This window comes from Macrotis lagotis, chromosome 2 (genome assembly GCF_037893015.1).
Source record: "Macrotis lagotis isolate mMagLag1 chromosome 2, bilby.v1.9.chrom.fasta, whole genome shotgun sequence".
In the NCBI taxonomy this organism is placed as follows: Eukaryota; Metazoa; Chordata; class Mammalia; order Peramelemorphia; family Peramelidae; genus Macrotis; species Macrotis lagotis.
In genome coordinates, this window is record NC_133659.1 from 3,417,676 (window position 1) to 3,440,081 (window position 22,406).

At 41.0% G+C, this 22,406-nt stretch overlaps 1 protein-coding gene across 4 annotated transcripts in view; it reads left to right on the forward strand.

Annotated features, from left to right (window-relative positions):
- Positions 1-22,406, forward strand: part of ERICH3 (glutamate rich 3) — a 126,885-nt gene that overhangs the window by 9,144 nt on the left and 95,335 nt on the right. For 2 of the 4 annotated variants that reach the window (XM_074221171.1, XM_074221169.1), the window contains exons 2-5: positions 307-400; positions 6,797-6,922; positions 9,785-9,856; positions 19,480-19,551. In XM_074221171.1, coding sequence (XP_074077272.1) covers positions 6,848-6,922; positions 9,785-9,856; positions 19,480-19,551 — 219 coding nt within the window. In that variant the 5' untranslated portion in view covers positions 307-400; positions 6,797-6,847. Of the gene's footprint in view, positions 1-306; positions 401-6,796; positions 6,923-9,784; positions 9,857-14,447; positions 14,699-19,479; positions 19,552-22,406 lie in introns of those variants that run through there. The other 2 variants (XM_074221173.1, XM_074221172.1) reach the window with 2 other exon arrangements.

Genomic DNA, 22,406 nt, shown 5'->3' on the forward strand with positions numbered 1-22,406 from the left:
AAATAGTGGAATTCTTTGACCTTTAGGAGCAGGTACATCTCAAAATGGGAAAGGAAGGGAAAACATGGCTGGAAAACACTTAATGTGTCCTAATGATGGGAGATAAGACCCTCTTGGCCCTTGTAGGTAGTCCCTCATAGGAGCAGGTGAAGGACCTATTCCTATTAGGAAATGTGGCAGTGAAGGACTACTTAGCTGAATTTGTTCTATACAAATCAGACTCTTGAAATCTCTTTGTGCAGATTTAAAAAATACTGTCTTTTATCTACCCAAATTTCATGATACTGTTTTTTTTAACTCTTTCAGACCACTTGCAACATATAACAGTCTTACGGACAAACATCTAGTTGGTTACTTCAGCAACACAAGAATAAGAAGACATCTCCAGAGAGCAGGACTGGTAAGCCTTCTCACTTGTCCAGTTTCTGGGAGACCATTTCATTAAGTGTTTTCCACTTTTCATGTTGGAATGGCACTCATTTTATCAGCTGAGATCTTCAGTCTTATAGGCCTGTTTGAGGTGAGGTCTATTTAAAAAGAGAGGAGAGGTGGTGATAGGCAGAGATGGGCAAAAGGGAAGGATGGACCAAGGATGACTTGTTTCCTAGGGTAGAAGGCAAGTTTTAATGGTGGAAAATATGGGCTAGGTTGGTGAAAGAAATATACAGGGAGCCAGCAAGATAAGCCTGGATCATTCCCACACTGTTCTCTGTGACCAGCAGTTTGCTTGTGCATAGTTTCTGGCTGCTTCTGGTCATCTTCTAAATACTGTTAAGGAGATCTAAGCACATTTAGATTATCTTCTCTGCCGCAGGTGATAAATCTTATAAAGAAGTTCACACCACTAGACTCTGTAAATAAGCAAAGAAAAACCACTTGATGCCAGGGAAGTGTTTTTCAAAATACTAGGGAAAGTAGGCACTACTAGGCCCAGTTACTGAAACAACCATTAGCCAAAGCCATCTGTTGCCAAGGCTCTCCTTGTAAACTGCTCCTATTTTCCCACAAATAGTTGTAACTAGGATTAGACTGTGGGGTATTGGGGTTAGAAAGCATTCATCATGTGAAAGAACGGACAGAGCATAGGAACTGTGGTCAGAGGACTGGGGCCCATTTCTCACACTGAGTGACCCCAGGTAACCTTTTCTCATTAGTAAAATAAGGAGATGGTACTATAGAACTTCCACTGATCCTTCTGAATTTTCTTACTTTATGGTATGATCCCATGACAATAGTCTATTTAGCATGGCTAAGGTCTTAAAATGGGGAGCTATCAGACAATTGTTTCCTCTTCCTCCTGGCACCCATATTCCAGGTAAACTCCTTCACACAGTCCTACAATAGTCTCCATTATTCTACAGAAAAATGGTGTCCCAGAGTTTCTTCTCCCATGGTTCCTCATGTTCCAGGTTACCATCCAAACTCAACTGAATTTGTTTTGAACATTGTTTTAAGGGACTTTTTATGTTGCTTTTTTTAAGTGTAAAAAATGTCATAGGACAAAATGCTGAAATGTGTATGAGTGTTCCCTTCCATATGAGGCCAGCATTTTGCCCAAGTTGTGTGACTCCTGTTTATATCCTCTGGAAAGTCAGTCACACAACAGTTCATCCAAAGTGCCAGACTTGCTTTTGACATCATGAAGCACCAGCAGATGCTCTATTCCTTGTCATGCCGAATCCTTGTCATGTGATCGACCCTTGTCTTTTCTGATCACATTTCTTTGCTGACATCAATTATTCCTATCCTTAGAAGCTCTTCACTGATTCTTTAAGATGGTCCAAAGTTGTCATCTCTTGTATGGATTCTGTGGGGCTTTCCTAAGATTTTGCCCCATTTATTTTTTCTGTATTCTTTACTTTTTTTGAACATAATTAGATTATGTGGTGCCTTTTCCACTTGCCCCTTCTAGAGGATGGCTTTGTTCCAGAAGTTTCCTATGTCTACAAAATGTGCTGGCTTCTTGTGGACTTCAATGTACTTATGGTGCTGATGGATCATGAAGTCCATCTTGGTGCACATCCTTGACTGTCCCTAATTTTCAGGTCACTAGATTGTTCCTTTTTCAGCTAGGAGGAACCTTTGAGCTTGCTTAGTACAACCCTTTCATTTTGCAGATGAGGAAGCACAGACTCAGAGGAAGAAAGCTAAAAGCAACTTCAGAAGCCATCTTGTTCTAGGAAATGACTTGTCTAAGGTCACATAGCTAATAAGTGACAGAGGAGGAATTTGAATCCAAGACCTCTGACTTCAGAACCATTTCTCTTTATTGTACTACAGTGCATCCTTGGATATTTCTAGGAGCCTACATTTCATGTCCCAATAGATATAACCATGAAGTATACACATTAAAAGTCTTGAAAAAGTAATCTCATTAATTAATTCATTTTAATTTAATTTGCTAATGCCATACTTACATTTACATAATACTTGCATACATTATCTTTTTTGAGTCTCACAACAACCCTGAGGTAGTTTCCAGAGGTATTATCTTCCTTTTACAGAAGAAGAAAGTGAGGCTCCAAGAGTTTAAGTAAATTTAATACTTCGAGAAGTTCAATGTCTCTAGTAGATAGATCAATCTGAATTCAAATATGACCTGAGACACTGAGTAGCAGTGTGACCCTGTGTTGAAGTATTGAAGCTCAGAATGGGATTAGGTTACTGGGGTTGGTTCAAGACCAAAAAAGGACATTTTTGCTCCTGCTGAGGGGAAAAAAGGGAAGTTTCAATATGGCTCAGGCTAGGGGGTATGCCTAGAGAAGAGGTGGTGCCATTCTTATTTCACTTCCATTTTCTCTGTCAAGGGGGAGGACTAGTGGACTGGAACAAATTGAACACAAATGGCTAAGGGGAGGTGACAGTGAAGAACCCTCCAAGTTGCCTTTGAATGAATCACATATGCTAGACATCTGGAGGTGACATGGGTTAGTTCATAGTCCTCTGATAGTTAGAGCCATGTGCCTCAGTTTCCTCAACTGAGGAATGAGGAAGTTGGATTAGATGGCTTCTCTACCTCTAGATCTGTGAGCCTATGAGCCCAAGATGGATTCTGAAAGATGTGGCAAATATGACTGGTGCGCCCCAAGAGTGTAGAGAATGAGACAGGGGAAATGTCTTAATTTTGGGGGGGAAAGTAAAGGAATAGAATCTGAAAATAATTGACTAAATGAGCTTGGCTTCAACTCCATCCAAAGTTCTAGAATGTACAAGGAGCAGGGCTAGTGAACATCTAGGGATAGAAGGAGCAACCAAGAGTCACCATGGTTTTCTCAAGAGCAGGTCATGTTAGACTCATTTCATTTCCTTCTGTTGGCAGCACGACTAGTTTTAGCCCCAGGGAATGCCATAGAGTTTACCTAGATTTGATGATGATAGCATTGGCTGACATCTTTCAAACTGAAAGAAAGAAGGAGACGTAAACTCAAATACTGTGTAACTTGATGGATTCTAGTCTGGTTCAGTGACCAGACTCTTGAATTGTCAATCGTTCATACATAATGTCACCTTGGGAGGAGATCTCCCAGGAACTGTGCTGGGCTCTGGTCTGTTTAACATTGATCAGTGACTTGGGCAAAGACAGTGAGGGTATGTGGTTCAGATCTGAAGATGACAAAGAGGTGGGAGGGAGCCAAATCCCTGGATGAGAAAGCCAGTATCCAAAAAAGAACTTTGCTGGGTAAAAATATTTAGCTTAATCTAATAAGGCAAAATGTAATAGAAATAAATGTTAAGTCTTATACTCTCTCCTGCACCAAGTGGGCTTGGAATTGATTAGACAAGAGGTACACAGGGTCAATGACATGATGTGATGTCTAATATTAGCTGATATAAACTTGGACTGGTGAAGAAAGGCTGGATCATACAAGGAGAAGGAGGTGACAGCCCCCAGCTATTGTCCTGGAGATGCCCTGCATGGAGTACTGTGTCAGGTCTGGGTGACACAAGGAAGGATATATATATATATATTTTTTAGTTTTTTCAAGGCAATGGGGTTAGGTGGCTTGCCCAAGGCCACACAGCTAGGTAATTATTATGTATCTGAGGCCGGATTTGAACTCAGGTACTCCTGACTCCAGGGCCGGTGCTCTATCCACTGCACAACCTAGCCGTCCCATGACACAGGAAGGATATTGATAAACTGAAGTGCATCCTAAACAGGTTAAGCACAATGATAGAAAGGCCTTAGATCATACTATATTAGAAGCAGTGGAAGGCACTGCAGCTATTTGGAAAGGAGGGGATGTGGGATGTGAAAGAAGAAGTGCAGGTGAGGTAAAACTCTGGATCTCTGCTCCTTTCTCTTCATCCAGACCCTTAGTAACTTCATTCTGGCTTCAATCCCCAATGTTCTACCTAAGCTTAGTCTTCAGCCCCCCTTGAACTTTCTGGGGCACCTGATACTCCTGAAGATCTTTCCTCCTTTGGCTCCTAAGACCCTGCTTTTCTCTCTTCTCCCTATCGATGCATCTGTTCCCTCTCAATCTCATGGGCTGGTTCATTTTCTTCCTCCTAACATATAAGCAGGTGTTTAATAAATGCTTAATGACTGACTGATGAGTGTGACCATCCCATAATGGGAACTTTCAACCTGATTTTCTTTTCTTCCTACATTATTTTCTAGCAATCGCATCTAGAAATAGGATGTGAATTTAGATTAGAAGAGACATTAGGGGCATCTGGGTCAACCCTCATACTTTATAGATGAGGAAACCCTCATACTTTATAGATGAGGAAACCTGGAGAGTTTAAGTAACTTGATCAAATCAAATCAGTGATTAGTATAAGAAATAAAATTCAAATGGGGTCCTGTGTTCTCCAAAGCACTCCTCCCAATTCTGGGTCTTCACTCATCACTTGTACTTAGATGAGCCCCAAATCTATTGATCCACTCCCAGCCTTGTCCCACATCTCCATGCTAATTACCTGACTGACATACATGATATATCAGAGCACAATCTAGGCTCATTATCTTCTCTTTCAAACTGGACATTCCCCAGTTCCTTCATTTCATGGACAGTGCCACCATCTTCCCAGGCATTCAGGCTTAAGGCTTCAGACTTGTCACCGTTTTGCCCATTTCATAGTCACAGAATTACAGAATTGCAAGATGTCCCAGTAGCAATCCACTCAAATCTAGACCTGCGAAAGAATCTAAGTCTACATATTTTGTGACAAAAGATAAAGGAACTCTCTGGATGCATGCCAATTTCTTAGACTTGTTCTATCTATACCACCATCAAAGGAGACTTCAAAATCTTGCAAATACCAATATAGGGGAAATTTTCTAACCATTGGAGCTGTCCAAAAGTAGAATGAGCTGGGAAGTCTCCAAAAATTATCTGGATGTTGGAAATGTTGGAGAAGAGAGTCTTCTCTAGGCATCGAGGTGGACTAGGTGGTTACTGAGGTCTCTGCCAGCTCTGGACTCAGTTGAGTCTATGATTCTGTGAATGTGGACCCTCTTGGACAGCATTCTTCAGTGGATTTGTGACATCATCATTGTAGGTAGTCCTCATCATCCAAGCCCCCTCATCTTATGAGATTCTTGGACAGAGTCTTCCAAGATTATTTCAGTTAAGTTGTATTTACCGAGGCATAACCATAACTAATACGTAGCAGGATAATATAATAGCCAAAAGCTATTTTAAAAATTAAACCATTTTAACTAACCCACAATTTATCTCTTTCCCACCCCAATGGCAAATAAGCTTCCTAAGGGCAAGAACTGGTTTTTAGTTTATCTTGAGAACATCAGCATTACACAGAGAGCTAATGTCCTCTGGGGGCAGCATTTCCTCAAGGGGGGGATCTTCCCTACCAGTGCTTACTTAAGAGCAAACAATTTAAAAGTTGAAAGGAATCCCAGCATCTAGCCAAATCACTCTCTCTGCATTTATGTAGCCCCTACTGTATGCTATATGCTGAGCTAAGAGCCTCACAAACTTAAAGTGCTCTCTAAAAACTTCAAACATTTTATCCACTTTGAGTCTCATTCTCAAGACTTAGTTAAGCTAAGAGTATCTGGCAAAATTAATATATACATGATATGATCATGAAAGGTGTGTGGTGAATGCACACATGTGCATATGCATTTTCCATATGCAATACATACATGTGTGGATACATGTGCATGAGTAGAACCATACATAGACAAATGCATATATATATATATATATATTAATATAAAACACACTGACTCTGCCATTTATAGTCTTAGAGAGTTGTCTCTGAGGTGACTTGTCCAAGGTGTCACTGCCAGGGTGGGTCAGAGCTTGACCTGGAACCTGATTCAGAGGGCTGCCCTCTCAGTGCTGCACCATGATCTTTAGCTTTGCACATAAAATTATTTAATAAATGCTAGGTGGAACTTAGAACTTTTGCAAGGCTGTGCACATATTATATTGCAAGGTGCTTTCTGTGGTTCAGGATATTGGCCAGCGTTATTTATTTTCCAATGGGCTCTTTTAAAGTAATCTTTTCTTATGGGGAAAGTAACAGAAAGGGTGGTTCAGAGAACACCCAGGCTCCATCAAGAGAGCATGTTGAGTAAATGAATGGTAATGAGTGGTAAATTTCAAATATACCAACCGTCCTCCCTCAGAACGATGGGGAAATGAGAAGACACCAGCTTTGATCTTCCTTTTGGGTTGATGAAACACTCACTGCAAGTTGATCATTGTCCTCTTTGCACTTTGAAACCACCCATCTCCCCTGCCATAGTGTGTAAGCTCTGTGTATGTGAGTGTTGGTGTATTTGTGTTTTCTGTATTTGTATCTTGTTTCTTTATTGCAGATCACAAGAAGTGGACGGATACTCTCTGAGAAGGAATACAGGCAGAATATTATGCGGAGGGACCATCAAAAATTTTCTAAAGAGTACTTAGCTAATGCGATATTCAAAAAGATACTTGAAATAGAGGTAAAAACATGTATATTTCCTTATTCATAGTTACACATTTAGTGTTTTGTTTTTAACATCTATAGCTATAAGTAAAAGAACTCCTGTATTGAAAGTTTATGGGGGTGGTTAGGTGGTGCAGTGGATAGAGCCCTGGCCCTGGAGTCAGGAGGACCTGGGTTCAAATCTGGCCTCAGACACTTAATAATTACCTAGCTGTGTGGCCTTGGGCAAGCCATTTAACCCCATTGTCTTGTTAAAAAAAAAAACCTTAAAAAAAGTTTATGAAGCAGCTAGCCAATGTGGTCTTATCTGAGCTTCATTAAAGAACCAGGATGAAGGAGATAGCAGAGGAATCATTATCCTTGTTTACACAGGAGGAAACTGAGGCACAGAGCCCCAGTGGTTTCTTACCAGTGATTACTCAGGTACTCAGGGTCTGAGACGTGAAACCAGGCTTCGGCTCCATTTCCTATCATTCTCTTGACCTGCCATGCAGGACATTGGCTTGGACACATCCTCTCTTGTGCCCTTCTCCTTTAGGGCAGAGTGGTCAATATACATTCACCATTGAACACATGTGTCCTTTATCTGTCGTGACAGTTTTAGTGGTGTGACCAACTAATTTGATAAAGTGATTCGGTCTTGCCCCAAGCATCTTGTAGTTTCAAGCATCGACAACATTTTAATCTCTCTGAAAAAGCATATGACTTCTTGGCTTGACCGCAGAGCAGTAAATCAGAAAAGTTGGCTCATAAAACTATTGACCTGGGGAATTCAGTCAACATTTATGAACGACTCTAGAATTGCCTATAAAAGAATCCTAAATATATATAACTGCTGCTCTGAATTATTGTCACAGTGCCATTGCATTGAAGAAACCTTAAATTTTGTTCTCTACCGACTCTTCTATTAATATATGGCATCCCTGTTGATGTCCCATGTCCTGAATATGAGTTGTAATCTTTCCTGCTATAGAGTTTTTCCGGTTTAAAATAAGGCTTTTGTTTGAATTTGATAAAAGCAACCACTGAAACTTAGTTATTTTCATATTAGCTATTCAAGGAAAGGAAAAATTCCAGACAGAAGCAGCCCATTGCAGTCTTGGTGTAGGGTCCTGTGAATTGGAGCAAATAGTGGCATTGCGTATCATGGAGACCATTCTGTACTTTGAACGCTAAGATGACCAGTCATCTTCATTTCCCCCTCCCAATGAAGTTATAAAAGAAATTCAGATCATAGAATCATTGCTGTAGAGATGGAAGAGGCCTTTGCATTCATTTAATCTGCCTCCCTCACTTTACAGATTGAGGCCCAAAGGGATTAAGTGGTCCCCGGACAGACTCACACCCAGGGCTAGAGAAAAATATTTCAATATAACAACTTATAGGAAAAGTTCTTTAACTATATCATCTATGAAAGGCTGTAGAAAAGTACATAGAAGATTGCAAATGAAAGGACTTAAAAAGTCTAACCCTATAGAAAGGCTGTGGGAAAGGACTTAAATCTAACACAAGAGCCAAAGTAAAACCAGCCATGTAATGGCAATAGAAGAGCATTTAAATAGAACATAACAATGGGTGGCTAGGTGGCGCAGTGGGTAGAGCACTGACCCTGGAATCAGGAGGACCTGAGTTCAAATCCGACCTTAGACACTTAATAATTATGTAGCTGTGTGGCCTTGGGCAAGTCACTTTAACCCCACTGCCTTGCCAAAACCTCAAAAAAAAAAAAACCATAACAGAAAGGTTCCAGCTTATAGGAAGCCTCGAGAAAAGAACTTAAAATGAATAAAATGACATGCCAAGTTAAAAGAGTATCCAGTAGATGGCCTATAGAAGAGCTATAGAAAAGTGATCCCACATAGCATAACAAGTGAAACAAAAATATTTAGATATAACATAGCATAATAACTCTTATACCTCACCATATTTATTACACATCACCTCCACACTCCTATAGTCTTTACTGCCCACTTTTTACCATTTCTTGGTTTCTTGTTAATGATCTTCCAGCTGTTTCTTGGCCTCACCCTCTCCATCCCCTATGCCTGGAGGTCACCCCACACTTTTTCCTAGAACACACCTCTAGACTCTGACATGAAATCTTTCACTGTCCCCCCCCCCCCAACTCTAGAATTTCTGACTTGTTCCCTTTTGGGTATACCTGAGGGTGTCTATGTTGTCCACTCTGCTTGAGAGGAGAAGGCATAGGCTCATCTTGGTCTGGCACCTTGGTCTGGACATAGCAGGTCGGAGAATGTGTCTGCCTGGCACAAGGAGGCATTTGGGAAATGTGCAGACCTACAGCCATGTAGCATCTCTTTTAATCTATCTGCCTATCCCTATATCTACATCTGTCTGTCTTTTTATGAGAAGCAACAACTGGAGGAAAAGAACAGTCTTTGAAGCCAGTCCAACCTCTGACACATTCTGATGGGGGACCTTGGGCAAATGATTGAAACTTTCAGTGCTTTCAACAAAAAAGAGCTCTCTCTCTCTTTCTCTCTCTCTCTCTCTCTCTCTCTCTCTCTCTCTCTCTCTCTCTCTCTCTCTCTGTTTCTGTGTCTCTCTCTTCTCTCCTGTCCCTCCCTTTCTCTATACACACACACACACACATACACACACACACACACTCATGTGCACACATACATGCACGTTTGTATTTTATCAATAGGAAAGTGGTTTAAAGAGTAAAAATATTCCTATCATTTAATCAGAAGGATGTCATGGGTTCCACTTGGATAAACATGCTTCCCCTCATCCTGAGAACACTGGGAGTCCTTGGAGAGGCCAGTTCCTGCTCCTGTCTTGTCTATGGGATTTTCTCATGACCATTTCTTGACTAATGGAGATTTCTCTCCTTCCTCCCTTCCCTGTTTAGCACAACTATCAAATGGAACTCAAGAGACGCTTGGAAACCACCGCACCCAAGGATCGAATGCAGAGAATTAAGGTAATGAATGACAGATTAGGAATTACCCTCTGCTTCTAGTGTCTCCTGGTTCTGGAGAGGGCCCAAAGCACTTTGGCCAAAGCTGATGGGGTTTTACTCTCAGAGAGGGTCTGGCTGATGTGCACTGGTATCCAGAGCTCCTGTTGGCTTGATGTTAGGTGAACCCTGCCCAGCTGCCCAGGCCCCCTCATCTCAGTCCTAACCAGTACAATCTAGGAGGTATTGGGATAAATCACTTAATTTGGGATTTCAATGACCTTCTCCCATGGCAAATCTGCATCTTCTTGTAGATGTTCAGAGAGCCACCTATGCCACCGAGAATCTGGTGCTTGCCCAGAGAGAGGATTTGAGTCCAGGCTCCTTCTCTTCCATGTCACCCTGATTCTTAGGGAGTGGTGACAAGCTAAAAATGTCTTGCTGTAAATGTTTCATTGACCATTTGGTAAAACGTTGAGATCTCTCAAGGATTTGTAAATCATCAGAAATTTTTAGAAGTTATGATCTTGACATTTTGCTGGAATATGATAAAATCCTCAAAAATATCATTGGAAATAATTTGTTGATGTGTCTAGAATCATTTGCAGTAGATTCTTTACTTAACAAAAACCCTTCAATACTCAAGAAGGCATGATATAAAAGATAGGAAGGAGCAGAGACAACAAGGGGAAGAGAACAGGTCTGCAGTTATAGGACTGTGATTTTGAATGGGCACTAGGAGGTACAGCTGGTGAAAACAGAAGAGGAAACAGTGCTCAGTAAGGGTAAGGGTGACTTCCCTGAGAACTGGTCATGTCGCCCCCACCTCCTTTTCCGTTATGACAGGTTATTAGGTGGTAGATCAGGGGAGTGTGACATGGAAGAGTTTCTGGGAAAGTCTTTCATGTTATCCTCGGAGTCAAGGTAGCTGACAATAAAAGTTAGCTAGACTAAGTTGAGTGACTGGACTCAGTGACGAGTCTTCAAAGAGGCCAGATCAGCAGGCTTTGGGGTAAGCTGATGAGGTTTCCTGGCCATAATTCTGGCAGGAACAGCAGGCTGCTAACTCAGTCCCCTGGCTCCATATTGGAAACAGATTCAAGGCCTCTGTAGGGGGAGGAGGAAAGGAGGAATGAGCTTCCTTGTGTAACAGAGAAAGGTCTGACACCTGAAACACCCAGGAGCAGCCAATTCACAACTGACAAGTTGGCTTGCCTTCTCTTATAGAAATCACTCCATTGTATGCAGAAAAGCATTTCCAATATTTCTCCTTCCTCATTTGTGAAATGAAAGTGGGCTTGTATGAGTGGGAAGGCACCCCATTGAGCCCACCTAAGCCTCTGTCTACGGAAGTTCCTCATAGATAGAATTTCATCTCCCTCCTCTCTGGTTTTACCCAAGGCTGTCTCTGGTGGCTGCAATGTCCTCCCTCCTCCCTGCCTTGCTTCCAGGAGCCTGTCCCATTGCCCTTGCTGGCTCCACAACTCAATCTCAATTATTTGAATAGTGACCAGAAAAGTCAATCTTACCTTCCTCTATGCTCAGGTTTTGGCATCCCATTTTAGGAAGGAGATTTCGATTAGCCAGAGATGATACATAGGGGTTGACCAGGAGGTGAAGGTAGATCCTACTGTAGGAGAATGACTTGAGGAAGTAGGGGAGATTTAGAATGAAGAAGAGAATACCAAGAAAGGGGGATTATGATTAAACAGCTTGTCAAATATTGAAAGGGCTCTTCAGTGGAAGAGGGATTGGACTTACTCTACTAGACATCTGAGGAGGGAAGCAACAGAAAGGCTGTGTTAGACTCAGTATTTCAAGACTAGAAAATGCTCCACCAATTAGAATTGCCTCAAAGTAGCAAAATCTAATTGGGTTTCCCTTTGCTTTTCTACTTGTTTAAGCCTGGAGAACCCCTTTGCCCATTAGGGGTTGGAGAGATGACTTTTGAGATTTCTTTTGATTGGAATTCTCTGCTTTTTTTGAGATACTATTTCTTAAATGTCATCATTTCTTTCTCTTTTTTCTTCTTTCCCTCTTCTTCCTCCTTTGCCCTCTTATTCTTCTTCCTTTTCCTCCTTTTCTTCTTTATATCTCTTCTTTCTTTTTTTGAGACAGGAATAAGAATAGCCTCTCTCGTAGGGTGATTATGAACATGAAATGATATTGCACATGCAAAGTGTGATCGGCAAACAGAGTGTTCTATAAATGGTAGCTGTTATGACTTGTTATTGTGCTTCAGTGAATCATGTAAAGGACCAGTTGTGTAGTATTCCACAAACATGCTCATGACAGTGATCTTCTCTGAGTTTTATAATCAGTGTCACAGTCTGGAATAATCAGTTCTTAAATATGGAAAGAAGCTTGGTGATCATCTTCATGTCCCTATCCTGTAGCATGAGTCCCTTTGGCATTCATACCCTTGAAAATGGCTGTCTCCCATTGTAGGTCACTAGTGACATTGAACTTGCTACCTCTAAGGTAGTCCATTTCATTATTAGGCAGATCTCATTTTGAAGGTGGTCTTCCTTAATGTGAGCTGGTTGGCCTCCCAATCATTTCCACACAACAGACCTAGTAAGCATCCAGCAGAATCATCCAGCCACCCATACATCCAAGGCATGGACTGTGAACAGGCCCCTTTCCTCACGGTGCTCATGTTAAAGAACACTCAGCTGGTTGATAGCAGTGCTCAGTATTCTAAGTCTGCTACAAAATGAGGTGTGGACAACCTCACTCCAGAAGACAAACCTTAAATGATCTGAATATCACTGTCATCTCTTCCCCTGATCTTGTAGAACCTGATTTTGAAGAGTTTCTGTTACATGTTGCAGAGCACTAGATTTGGAATCTGAGGTCTTGGGTTCAAATCCTGATCCTGACTCTCATGACCTGAGTACAAGTCTACAGAGATCAATTTTTGTAGGCTGGTTTGCCCATGGTCTGATAAATTCTTCCAAGGGCAAATGACATGCTAGAGTCTGTGCTAAAGCACTGGGCATGCCAAGAAAGGTCAAAATGGTGCCTGCTGTCAAGGAGCCCATCTTGGAAGGGTGCACCTCAAGTAACCACATTACAAACAAGATGGGGACAAGAGAGACCGGAGATAATTCACCCTAAGGAAAGGCATGGATTCTTATTCAGGAAGATTGGGAAAGGTTTTTTGGAGGATGTGGCAAGGCTACAAGTATGGTCACAAGGATATGTTGTACACTCTTTATTTTTTTTTTTTTGGCAATGCAGTGGGGTTAAGTGCTCAAGGTCTCACAGCTAATTATCAAATGTCTGAGGTTGGATTTGAACTGAAGTCCTCCTGACTCCAGGGCTGGTGCTCTATCCACTGCGCTACCCAGTTGCCCCTGTTGTACACTCTTGAAGGCTGAGATCAGCTAGGTGCAGGGAAGCTCACTACCAGTCATTTAGCCATTAAACAGATACTTTGGGGGCTTAGACAATCAACGAAACATAAAAACACCAAGTGGCTACCCTTCATGCTCTCTTTCTACAGGGAAAAATCACAGAGGGATGAGAAAAAAGATTATTTGATGAATAATTAAAAGTTAATTTTCTACAAGGGTACTTTCAATGTAAGATCTTTATTCAGTGACCAAGGCATTTTAGTCCTGCAGGAATTCAACAATGTTCATATTGATTTTATCAATAAAATTATCAATAAAAACATAAAAATGCTTTAGACAGATTGAAGGATGACTTAGAGGTTATTTTTGTAGAGACAAAGAAAGAAGTACAAAGAGTTTATTTCAAAATATCCCTAAAGTCGTCATTATTTTATGGAGTGCTAGGTCATTTCCCTTTGTATTACTACAGATCACGAGCAATAGGATACTATGAAAGGGCCTTGTAGCTGATGTGCCAATACTTATTGTGTATTAAGAAGTAGAGTCATTCCATAAAAGGACTTGAGTCAAAATATGCCTTGGTACTTGGTTGACTACAGTGAAAAATTAGTTCTATTAGAGGGAGAAATTTAATGTTTAAACATATTGAAAAAATGACTTAGGATTCAAGAAATTAGAAGTTAAAAGGCTGGCAAGTCACTCATAGTTTCATGCCTATGTATCTTGAGTGTGTTCTACAAGAAGGCTTCAAGAATTAAAGCACATTGCAAACAAAAGATGATTATTCTAAAAAGGCAGAGAATAAACATTTTCTCATGTCATTGTATTTTCTGATTGCATTACTGTGCAGATGCATTCTGACTGCCAGCTATTAAAGCAAAGAGAAAAATCACTGACACATGAAATGATCAATGTAATTTAAGGACATTGCATGAGATTACAGGGACTCATACTAGATCTCTCGGAATAATCTACCGACATGAGAAAGGGCTATGTAGAGAAAAGTATAGATATTTACAGTTCATCTCTTGGAGGAGCCTAATACTTACAAACCTAGTAGTCACAATGAGGAAAGAAATCTATGTATTGAAAACATCTGGTCAGTCTCCACTTGATCTTGTACCAAGTGGTTTGACAAGGCAGCCAAGGGCAACCCCGGATTAGAGCATAAACTCATTTGCAAAACATCACAAAGCAGCAGAAGATTCCAAGCAGTGTTGCCTCACAAAACAGTCAAAAGCAGCTGCAGCCGAAGAGAAAACAAGATTGCCAGAGCCTTGGCAATAGACTCAGCTAAGCCAGATAATTCTGATAGTATTTTGGATTAAATTGGAAAGAAAACAGGAAATAGATGTGAAATATAATAGAGATACTGGCATTTCTTAGGGTTTTTTGTTCTTTTCAGGGAACAATAGTGGAACTACACATTTGTACCTGTTATTTCGGTAGCTGATGTTCTGAGACATAACAGGAACCTGTTGGGAAAAGCATGGTGGAGAGCGTTTGGGTGAGGATCAATGATGTTAGAAATGGAAATGATGCTCTTGGAGGAGGAAGGGACAGAAAACTCAACAGAGTCATTTGGCAAACGTCCTCAACTTAGTTTAGAAGGATGATATGGTAGTGATGGAGGATTTCAATTAACTGGACACCAGCTGGTACCCTGACTCAACCGAACCCAGAACAGTTAGCCAATAGTCCACTTGCTCAGATGATCCTTCCAAAGAAAGGAATGGATAAATGCTTTTCTGCATGCAGATCTGAACAAGGAGAAATTGTTTGCTGAGATCAAAGTGACAGGGAAGGGAATAATCAGCTCATAATTGTGTTTGTGACGTAGATGAGAGAAAGCATGATTTGACAGAGAACCCATGATTTGGGGAGAGTAGCTTTAAAAGAGTCCAGAAAAATGAAAATCAATCCATGAGGGAACAGGGGCTTTGAAGAATGAATGATTGAAGAGATAAACAGAAAAAGATTCTGATGAAGAAAAAAAGGGAAGAGTTGCTTACCAGAGGCCTTTGTGGACCTACGGGGATCTAGTTCACAGGCAAACTCAGAAAAGATGTCGATGGAAACAAGGTACATACTTGAGGATGGCTACAGAAGATTAAAATGACCCTGCAGGAACTGTGACAGGAACTCAAACTCAGAACGAGCTGAGGTTGATGGCTAATACTGCCCTCTGGAAGGTATTTTGTTTTGTTTTGGCCTACTAGGGGACAAGGCAAGGATTGGAAAGGGCATGACAATGACAGAGGATAGGGACAAGGCTGATTATTTTACTATTATTTTCCTAATGTTTTCTCTTTTAAGAATACAACAATGATGGGTAGAAGGGAGTAGAGACTCAGAACAATAATTTGGATAATGCAACATTTATTGACTTGTACTGTCTGGGCCAATGGGAAATGTCTAGATAGGAGTTCCTCTGAAAGGGATGGTCTCAGAGAGGTGGCCTGGGGCTCTAAGCTGGGTCACCAGCTAACCTACATCAGAGGCCAGCATGCAAGGCCACCTCTGGGAATCTGATCCATCCCCCCTGGTCAGAATGCATGTGCCTTTCTCTCCTTCCTGAGTCTTTCTCTTGTTAATGCTCAGCCCAGGTGTCAACCATTCACTAAAGACTTCTTCTTCATACCTTGATGTAGCTTTGATGATGATGATGAAGATGAGTAACAGTGGTACCTATTGTGTTTTATCACTAGCATGTCAACTACCTGAGGGGAAGGACTCATGATTCAGTCTTTGTGGTCAGCCAAGCAATCAGTAAGCATTTATTAAGCACCATCTGTGTGCAGGCTCTGGGCTAAGCACTTGGAATTCCCAGGGCCTAGTGTATAGGAGCTGTTTAATAAAGACTCTAAACTTGAAGCTGTTTTCCTACTCATTATAACAAGAATTCTTGACTTTCTCCCTGGCTCACCTGAAGCAGCACCTGCTGTTGCTTGTCTATAGTCACCTAAGCCTAGATGTGGTGGACCTGTGTGTTCTTCGACTCTCTTTCCCCCAAAGAATGGAAGGCAGAAAAGAAAGCTCCTCCCATGAGCAGACATTGTGCTAAATGCTTTTCACAATTAATTGCTTTGAGATGAGAAACCTGAGGCAGACTGTGGTAGTGAAATAACTTGTCCAGAGTCACACAGCTAGGAAGTGACTAAGGCTATATTTGAACCCAAGTCCTCCTGGAGGTTGGTCACTTTTTGGTATCTGCTAACCATTTTATTCTGATTTTTTATCCCTCTTACCCAGCATAGTACTTGGAAGCACAAATAAGCTAGTTTGGTTCAAATCGTGTACAGGAAACCTGGAAAGACAGGCTGAAATCAGATTATGAAGAGACTTGGATAGCCACAGAGAAGTCTGAATCTTTTCCTAAAGGCAGTTAGGAGCTGCAGAAACTCATAGACCAGACTTCTGTCCACTTGGCCACTGTGAGGATGATAGGATCAAGCAGGAGTGAGGCTATTATGGCTAGTGTCCTTGATGTGTGTACCAGAGTGGATGATGCAAGAACTGAGGGGATGTATGAACTGGGGTGGAGGGTATTTGAACCAGGGCAGGGAATGTATGAACCAAGGTGGGGGATGTGTGGGTTTGGCTTGGGCACAGAGAAGGTGATACCTGTGATAGAGATAGAGGAAGGCTTGGGAAGGGATTAGATGTTGGGGCAAGCAGAGAAAGTGAAGCAGATGATGATAACACTTGTAGGTCAAGAGCTTAGGTGAAGAGAGCAATAATGATCTTCTTATCAGAAGCAGGGGAGTTATGTTTGTGGTTATGTATGGACCATCCAAGCAGAAATGTTCAGCAGTTGGGAATGCAGGAGTAGGGAGGGAACTGAATGCCTAATCTTGGAAATCATTTGTACTGAGATGGAATTTGAGTGGAGGGGAGCTAAAGAGATCAGTGAGAGGGCAAAGAGACAAGAGTGGGGGATCCAAGACAGAGCCATAGAATGAGAGGAGAGAAATGACTCCCAAGAGAAGAGACCAACAGGGAACATCTCAACTCCTAGAAAACCAACCACAATGGAGTAATGTCATGAAGACAAGGAAAGAGACTATCCTGAAGCAGTGACACCAACAATGTCTAATGCTTCAGAACGGTCAAAAAAGATGAAGACTGACCAAAGACCATTTGATTTCACAACCAAGGCCATCAGGGCCTATGGAGAGAGCAGGTCCAGCTGAGTAGTTGAAGAGAAGTCAGATTCTGAGTAGTGGGTTTGAGCAGTGGGTAGTATGTAAGAAGTGGAGGCAATAATATGTAGATGTATGTTTTTTAGGAATTTGGCTATAAAAGGGAGGAGAGATCTTAGAATGATAGTTTGAGGGCGTGGTAGGGTAAATGGAGGATTTTTTTTTCAGAGTGCTTATGTTAATTTGTTTTTAATTGAAATTTTATTTTTCCAGTTAAATGCAAAGATACCTTCTCAACATTCATCCACTTGAAAATTTGACTTCCACCTTTTTCTACCCCTCCTCTTCCTTCCCCCCTCCCCATGGCAACCAACAATCTGGTAAAAGTTGTGCACTTACAATTGTGTTTAACATATTTCTATATTAGTCATGTTGTGAAAGAGAAATTAGAACTAAGGGGAAAGAAAAAAATCATGAGAAAGAAAGGAAAAACACAAGAGAAGTTTTTTTTTTCTTTTAGATTCTTGCAAGGCAAATGAGGCTTGCTCAAGGTCACACAGCTAGGTAATTATTAAGTGTCTGAGGCTGGATTTGAATTCAGGTACTCTTGACTCCAGGACCAGTGCTCTATCCACCATACCACCTAGCTGCCCCCAAAGAAGTTTTTTACAAAGTGAACCTAGTATGCTTTACTTTGTGTTCCGATTACATAGCTTTTTCTCTGAGTGGTTGGCATTAGGCTGTTTCTTGATAGTGACCTGTTGAGAGGAGCTGTAGCCACCATAGCTGATCATCTAACAGTGTTGTTGTTAATGTGTAGTGTTCTCTGGATTCTGCTCCCTTCACTCAGCCTCAGTTTGTGCGACTTTTTCCATGCCAAGTCTGAGTGCTCATGATTTCTCATAGAAATACCACAACTTGCTCAGTCATTCCCTAATTGGTGGGCTTTCTCTTAATTTCCAATTCTTTTTTTTTTGTCTCTTTGAGATATAAACCTAGTATTGATATTGCTCTTGTATTGCTCTTTGAGCATAGTTTCAGATTGTTCTCCAGAATGGTTGGATCAGTTCTCAACCCAGTTCACAACTTCATCAACAGTGCATTAGTGTTCCAGTTTTGCAAAATCTTCTCCAATATTGGTCATTTTCCTTTTTTGTCATCTTAGTCATGATAGGTGTGGGGAGTCTGATAGGAGCAGAGCAGAATTTTTTTAAAGTATGAGAAATCTGGTAGTGTTTTTAGGCATTAGAGTAAAAACAAGCATATAGATGTTGAAAATGAAGAAGAAATGATAAATGGAGCAAAGTCAGGATCCAGGAGGCGTTGGTTTAGTGACATAAGTCAAGGGCAGGAGGAGCACATGCTTGGGGGGATGATGTTGCTCCACAGCCATGGTCATTCTTGGTTCTTCTCCTTCCTCACCATGCCTATTAGTTGTCAGATCATATTGTTTTCACTTCCACAATTAGGAGGTCACTGGAATTCATTCTATCTTCCCTTCTGCCTTATTCAACAGTCTCTTGGTGAAGCCTAGTCCTGATGCCAGCTTCTACACTAGACTCTTCCTGATTCCATTAGTTACTAGTTCTCTTGGTCTTTGGAAAGTACTTTGTATTTAGCTTGCGTTTACTTCTCAGAATACTTGTCATATTCCCACCTCTCTTTCCAACTCCCCAGCCACATATAAGATCTTTTGAAAGTAAAAGTGATCTGATTTGTGACTGTTATCTCTAGCACCTGGTACATATATATATTTAACTGAATTGAATTTTTGTCATAAACTTTTTTAGAATTTAGTGTCTTATCCTTCAAAGGTTTTCATTATTTCTCTTTCTGCCACAGGTTCCTTCTTGTAAATCAGAACCAGGATAATCATGAAATTTCTTTTGCTGCTCTTTCTACCTTTAGTAGAATGACATAGTTGATGGATGTCAGATGTGGCCCTTTTAAAAAAAATGGGGTACAAGTGTGATAAGTGAGAGGATCTGTGAAGAATAACCCCTAAACACATGCAAAAAATTCTAATTAAAGCTTGAACAGTCTTAAAATGTTTCTTGGATAATATAATCTGATAGGTCACAAAATTTGTGGTAGGGTTAGCTCAGACTGGACATGGTATTCACAGAGGACCTCTCTTTTCTTTTAGGTTGGACGTTCACGGAGGGCAGTTGAACATTACATGCCTATGTTATCTCCTCATCCTCCAATTAATCCAAAGGTGAATCGTGAGTCATTTGCTATGTTTGATCAAGTGTATTCTATTTTTTTAATACTGCTGAGTCTGCACTGGCCCTGGAGTCAGTAGTACCTGAGTTCAAATCTGGCCTCAGACACTTAATAATTACCTAGCTGTGTGGCCTTAGGCAAGCCACTTAACCCCATTGCCTTGCCAAAAAAACAAATAAACCTAAAAACCCACTAAAACTGGTGAGTCTGTAGGAGATGTTTAAGCCCACAGGTAGTGGATGGAAAAAAAGGCTGGTAGAATTACAAGTCCAATCCCCATACCTTTCCCTACCATCAGGCCTCCTTGGTTAGTGGAGGAAGCTTCCATCTGGGCTCATGCCAGAGTCTGGCCAGGTGAGCATAGTTAGTTGTTTGACCTCTTAGTGCTCAGACAATTCTCTAAGAAGTTGCTTGAGGAAGATCATTTTTTTGAGTCTACATCCTGAAAATCACACCCTGCGTCTAACAAATATTAACTCAGTTGTTTTAATTTGCAATGAGAGATCCATATCTAGCTAAGAAAAGAGAAATCTATCATGTTCATCCTGATGTTTTGTTATACATGAGACCAGAGGACATTAAAGGAGAGACCCTGGGAGTAAAAATGATGGGAATCTGGCAAGAAAATGACCATCCCTCAGCATCTGTGATAAAGGCCATGAGAGCTGGGTGTAATCTGAGGAAAACTAGATTTAATCCAGTTGTGGCCCCTTAATCTTTACCCAGTTAAACACACTGTTGAGATTAAAACAGTCACACACACAAATGCATAGAAAAATCAATATGGATTAGCACCACTGCCTAATTAAATTTAATTGTCCTTATAGCCATCAGATCAAAAGGGTTTAGAAAACTCTTCATCAGACTTCCTTGACAAAGTGAGAAACAAAGTAGCCAAGAGAGCCTCTTATTCATAATGTAAGGTTGCTGATATACTCTTATGGAGGAAAATCGTGGAAGATTATGGACAGCATTTACCATAGAACAATAAGAATCAAGGGAGAGAAAAATAGCTTTGCAGAAAACTTTAGAGGGAGAATCAATTATGCCAGGTCAACCAGAAGTTATTTAGGAATAAAAATCAGAAAGGGTATAACAAATTCAGGAAAAATAGAAAAGATCTGAGAAGATTTCTTCATCAGATCCTTTTCTTCATCACTGAGGATGGAACCACCACATTTGAACTCCCATGTAAGGGTGCTCCATGAGGAAAAATGAATTTTGCTAAAGAAAGTGAAGATGGGAAGAGAAGCTGGATTATGCCAACTGATCCCCAAGGGAATTTGTGCTAGAGGAAACACAGCTTGGAAGGGATTGAAATATGGCTTCTCAAGATATCTGAAAGAAAGTTTATTAGTGGGGAAAATAAGCAAATAAAAATTGGATATAACTCCTAACTGAAATGCCTACTATGAGGTATGCCTCCCGTACTTCATAACATATCTCATTTCCTCCAAGACTGTCTTTTTCTGACAAGAAAAGTGTGAGGGAGGAAGGAGAGGGGCACCCCAACCTCAGTCCTCTAGATGGCTCACTCCTAGCTCTTCATCATCATTACAAAGGAAAGGGCCTGAAGCATGGTGGATGTAGTAGTCCTTTTATATTCATACTCAGCCTTGGTGCAGCCAGCCCTGAATCATTGGTTCATCCAGTTCCAATCAGAAGCCTCAGCACATGTGCTTGTAAACAGACTCCAATCAAATTTTTGTTTAGCTATGAGTCCTTTTTATCTCTGCTCACTTTCAGCACTATCCCTCCCATAGATCCATTCATCCCCTCCCCTCCCCTCTCTTCCCTCTCCATTCCATCAACCCACCTATCCCCTCTCCTATCACCTCACCCTATCCCATCTCCTACCTTCTCCTGACCCTTCATTCCCTCCCTAATCATCCCCTCCCTCCCCATCCCATCCCATTAATCCATCCCATCCCCTCCCATTCTATCGATCTCCTCCATCTCTATCCCATCCCATTGATGCATCTGTCACCTCCCCTGCCCTCCCCTGCCCTCCCCTGCCCTCCCTCCCCATCCCATCCAATTGACCTAGGCATTCCATGCCCTTCCATCCCCTTATTCCATCCTCTTCCCCTCCCTCCATCCTATCCCATTGACTTAGCCACCCCCCTTCCCTCCCCTCCCATCCCATGCAGAGTACATAGATAAATGTATAATTCATGCATCTATCGTTACATGTGTACGAATAGGTGTTGAATGTAATAAAATGCATATCCACATGCATTGTATAATATACTCTATGAATCTATTTACACATGTATAAACAGACACATATATATTTATAGAGCTAGACTATAAACATGACAATTGTGATTAGAGTCTGTGGAACAAATATAATCCTCCAGGATAATCTAAGTTTCAGAGTTTTAATGACAGAAACTTCCTGCATCACTATTGCGGGGGGATAGAATTTGACCCATAAAAATGAAACTGAAGAATCACAGACTGATCTAGAATTCTAATTGTTTTTCTTAACCATGTTTAGGGTTATTGTTGCATTCAATTTGGTTGTGAAATGAAATTCCTATATAAGACAGATGTTTTTCATGATTACTCTTATTAAAAACAAAAATAGACAAATTTGAGCATCCATTACTAATATAACTTAAATAGCATCTGCTGTGTTCACCTCAATTGATTGCTACCATCTTTTTGGGGGGTATTTCATATCCCCAGAACCCAGGACAGTGTTTGGCAGATATCAGATACTTAATAGAATGCTTATCGAATAGAATCAAACAAGCACAACCTTTGGTTCATTCTGAGACTCCTCCTTGTGCTTCTCCCAGGAAGAAAACTGGGGAGGATTCATGGAAGGTTTAGCTGAAATCA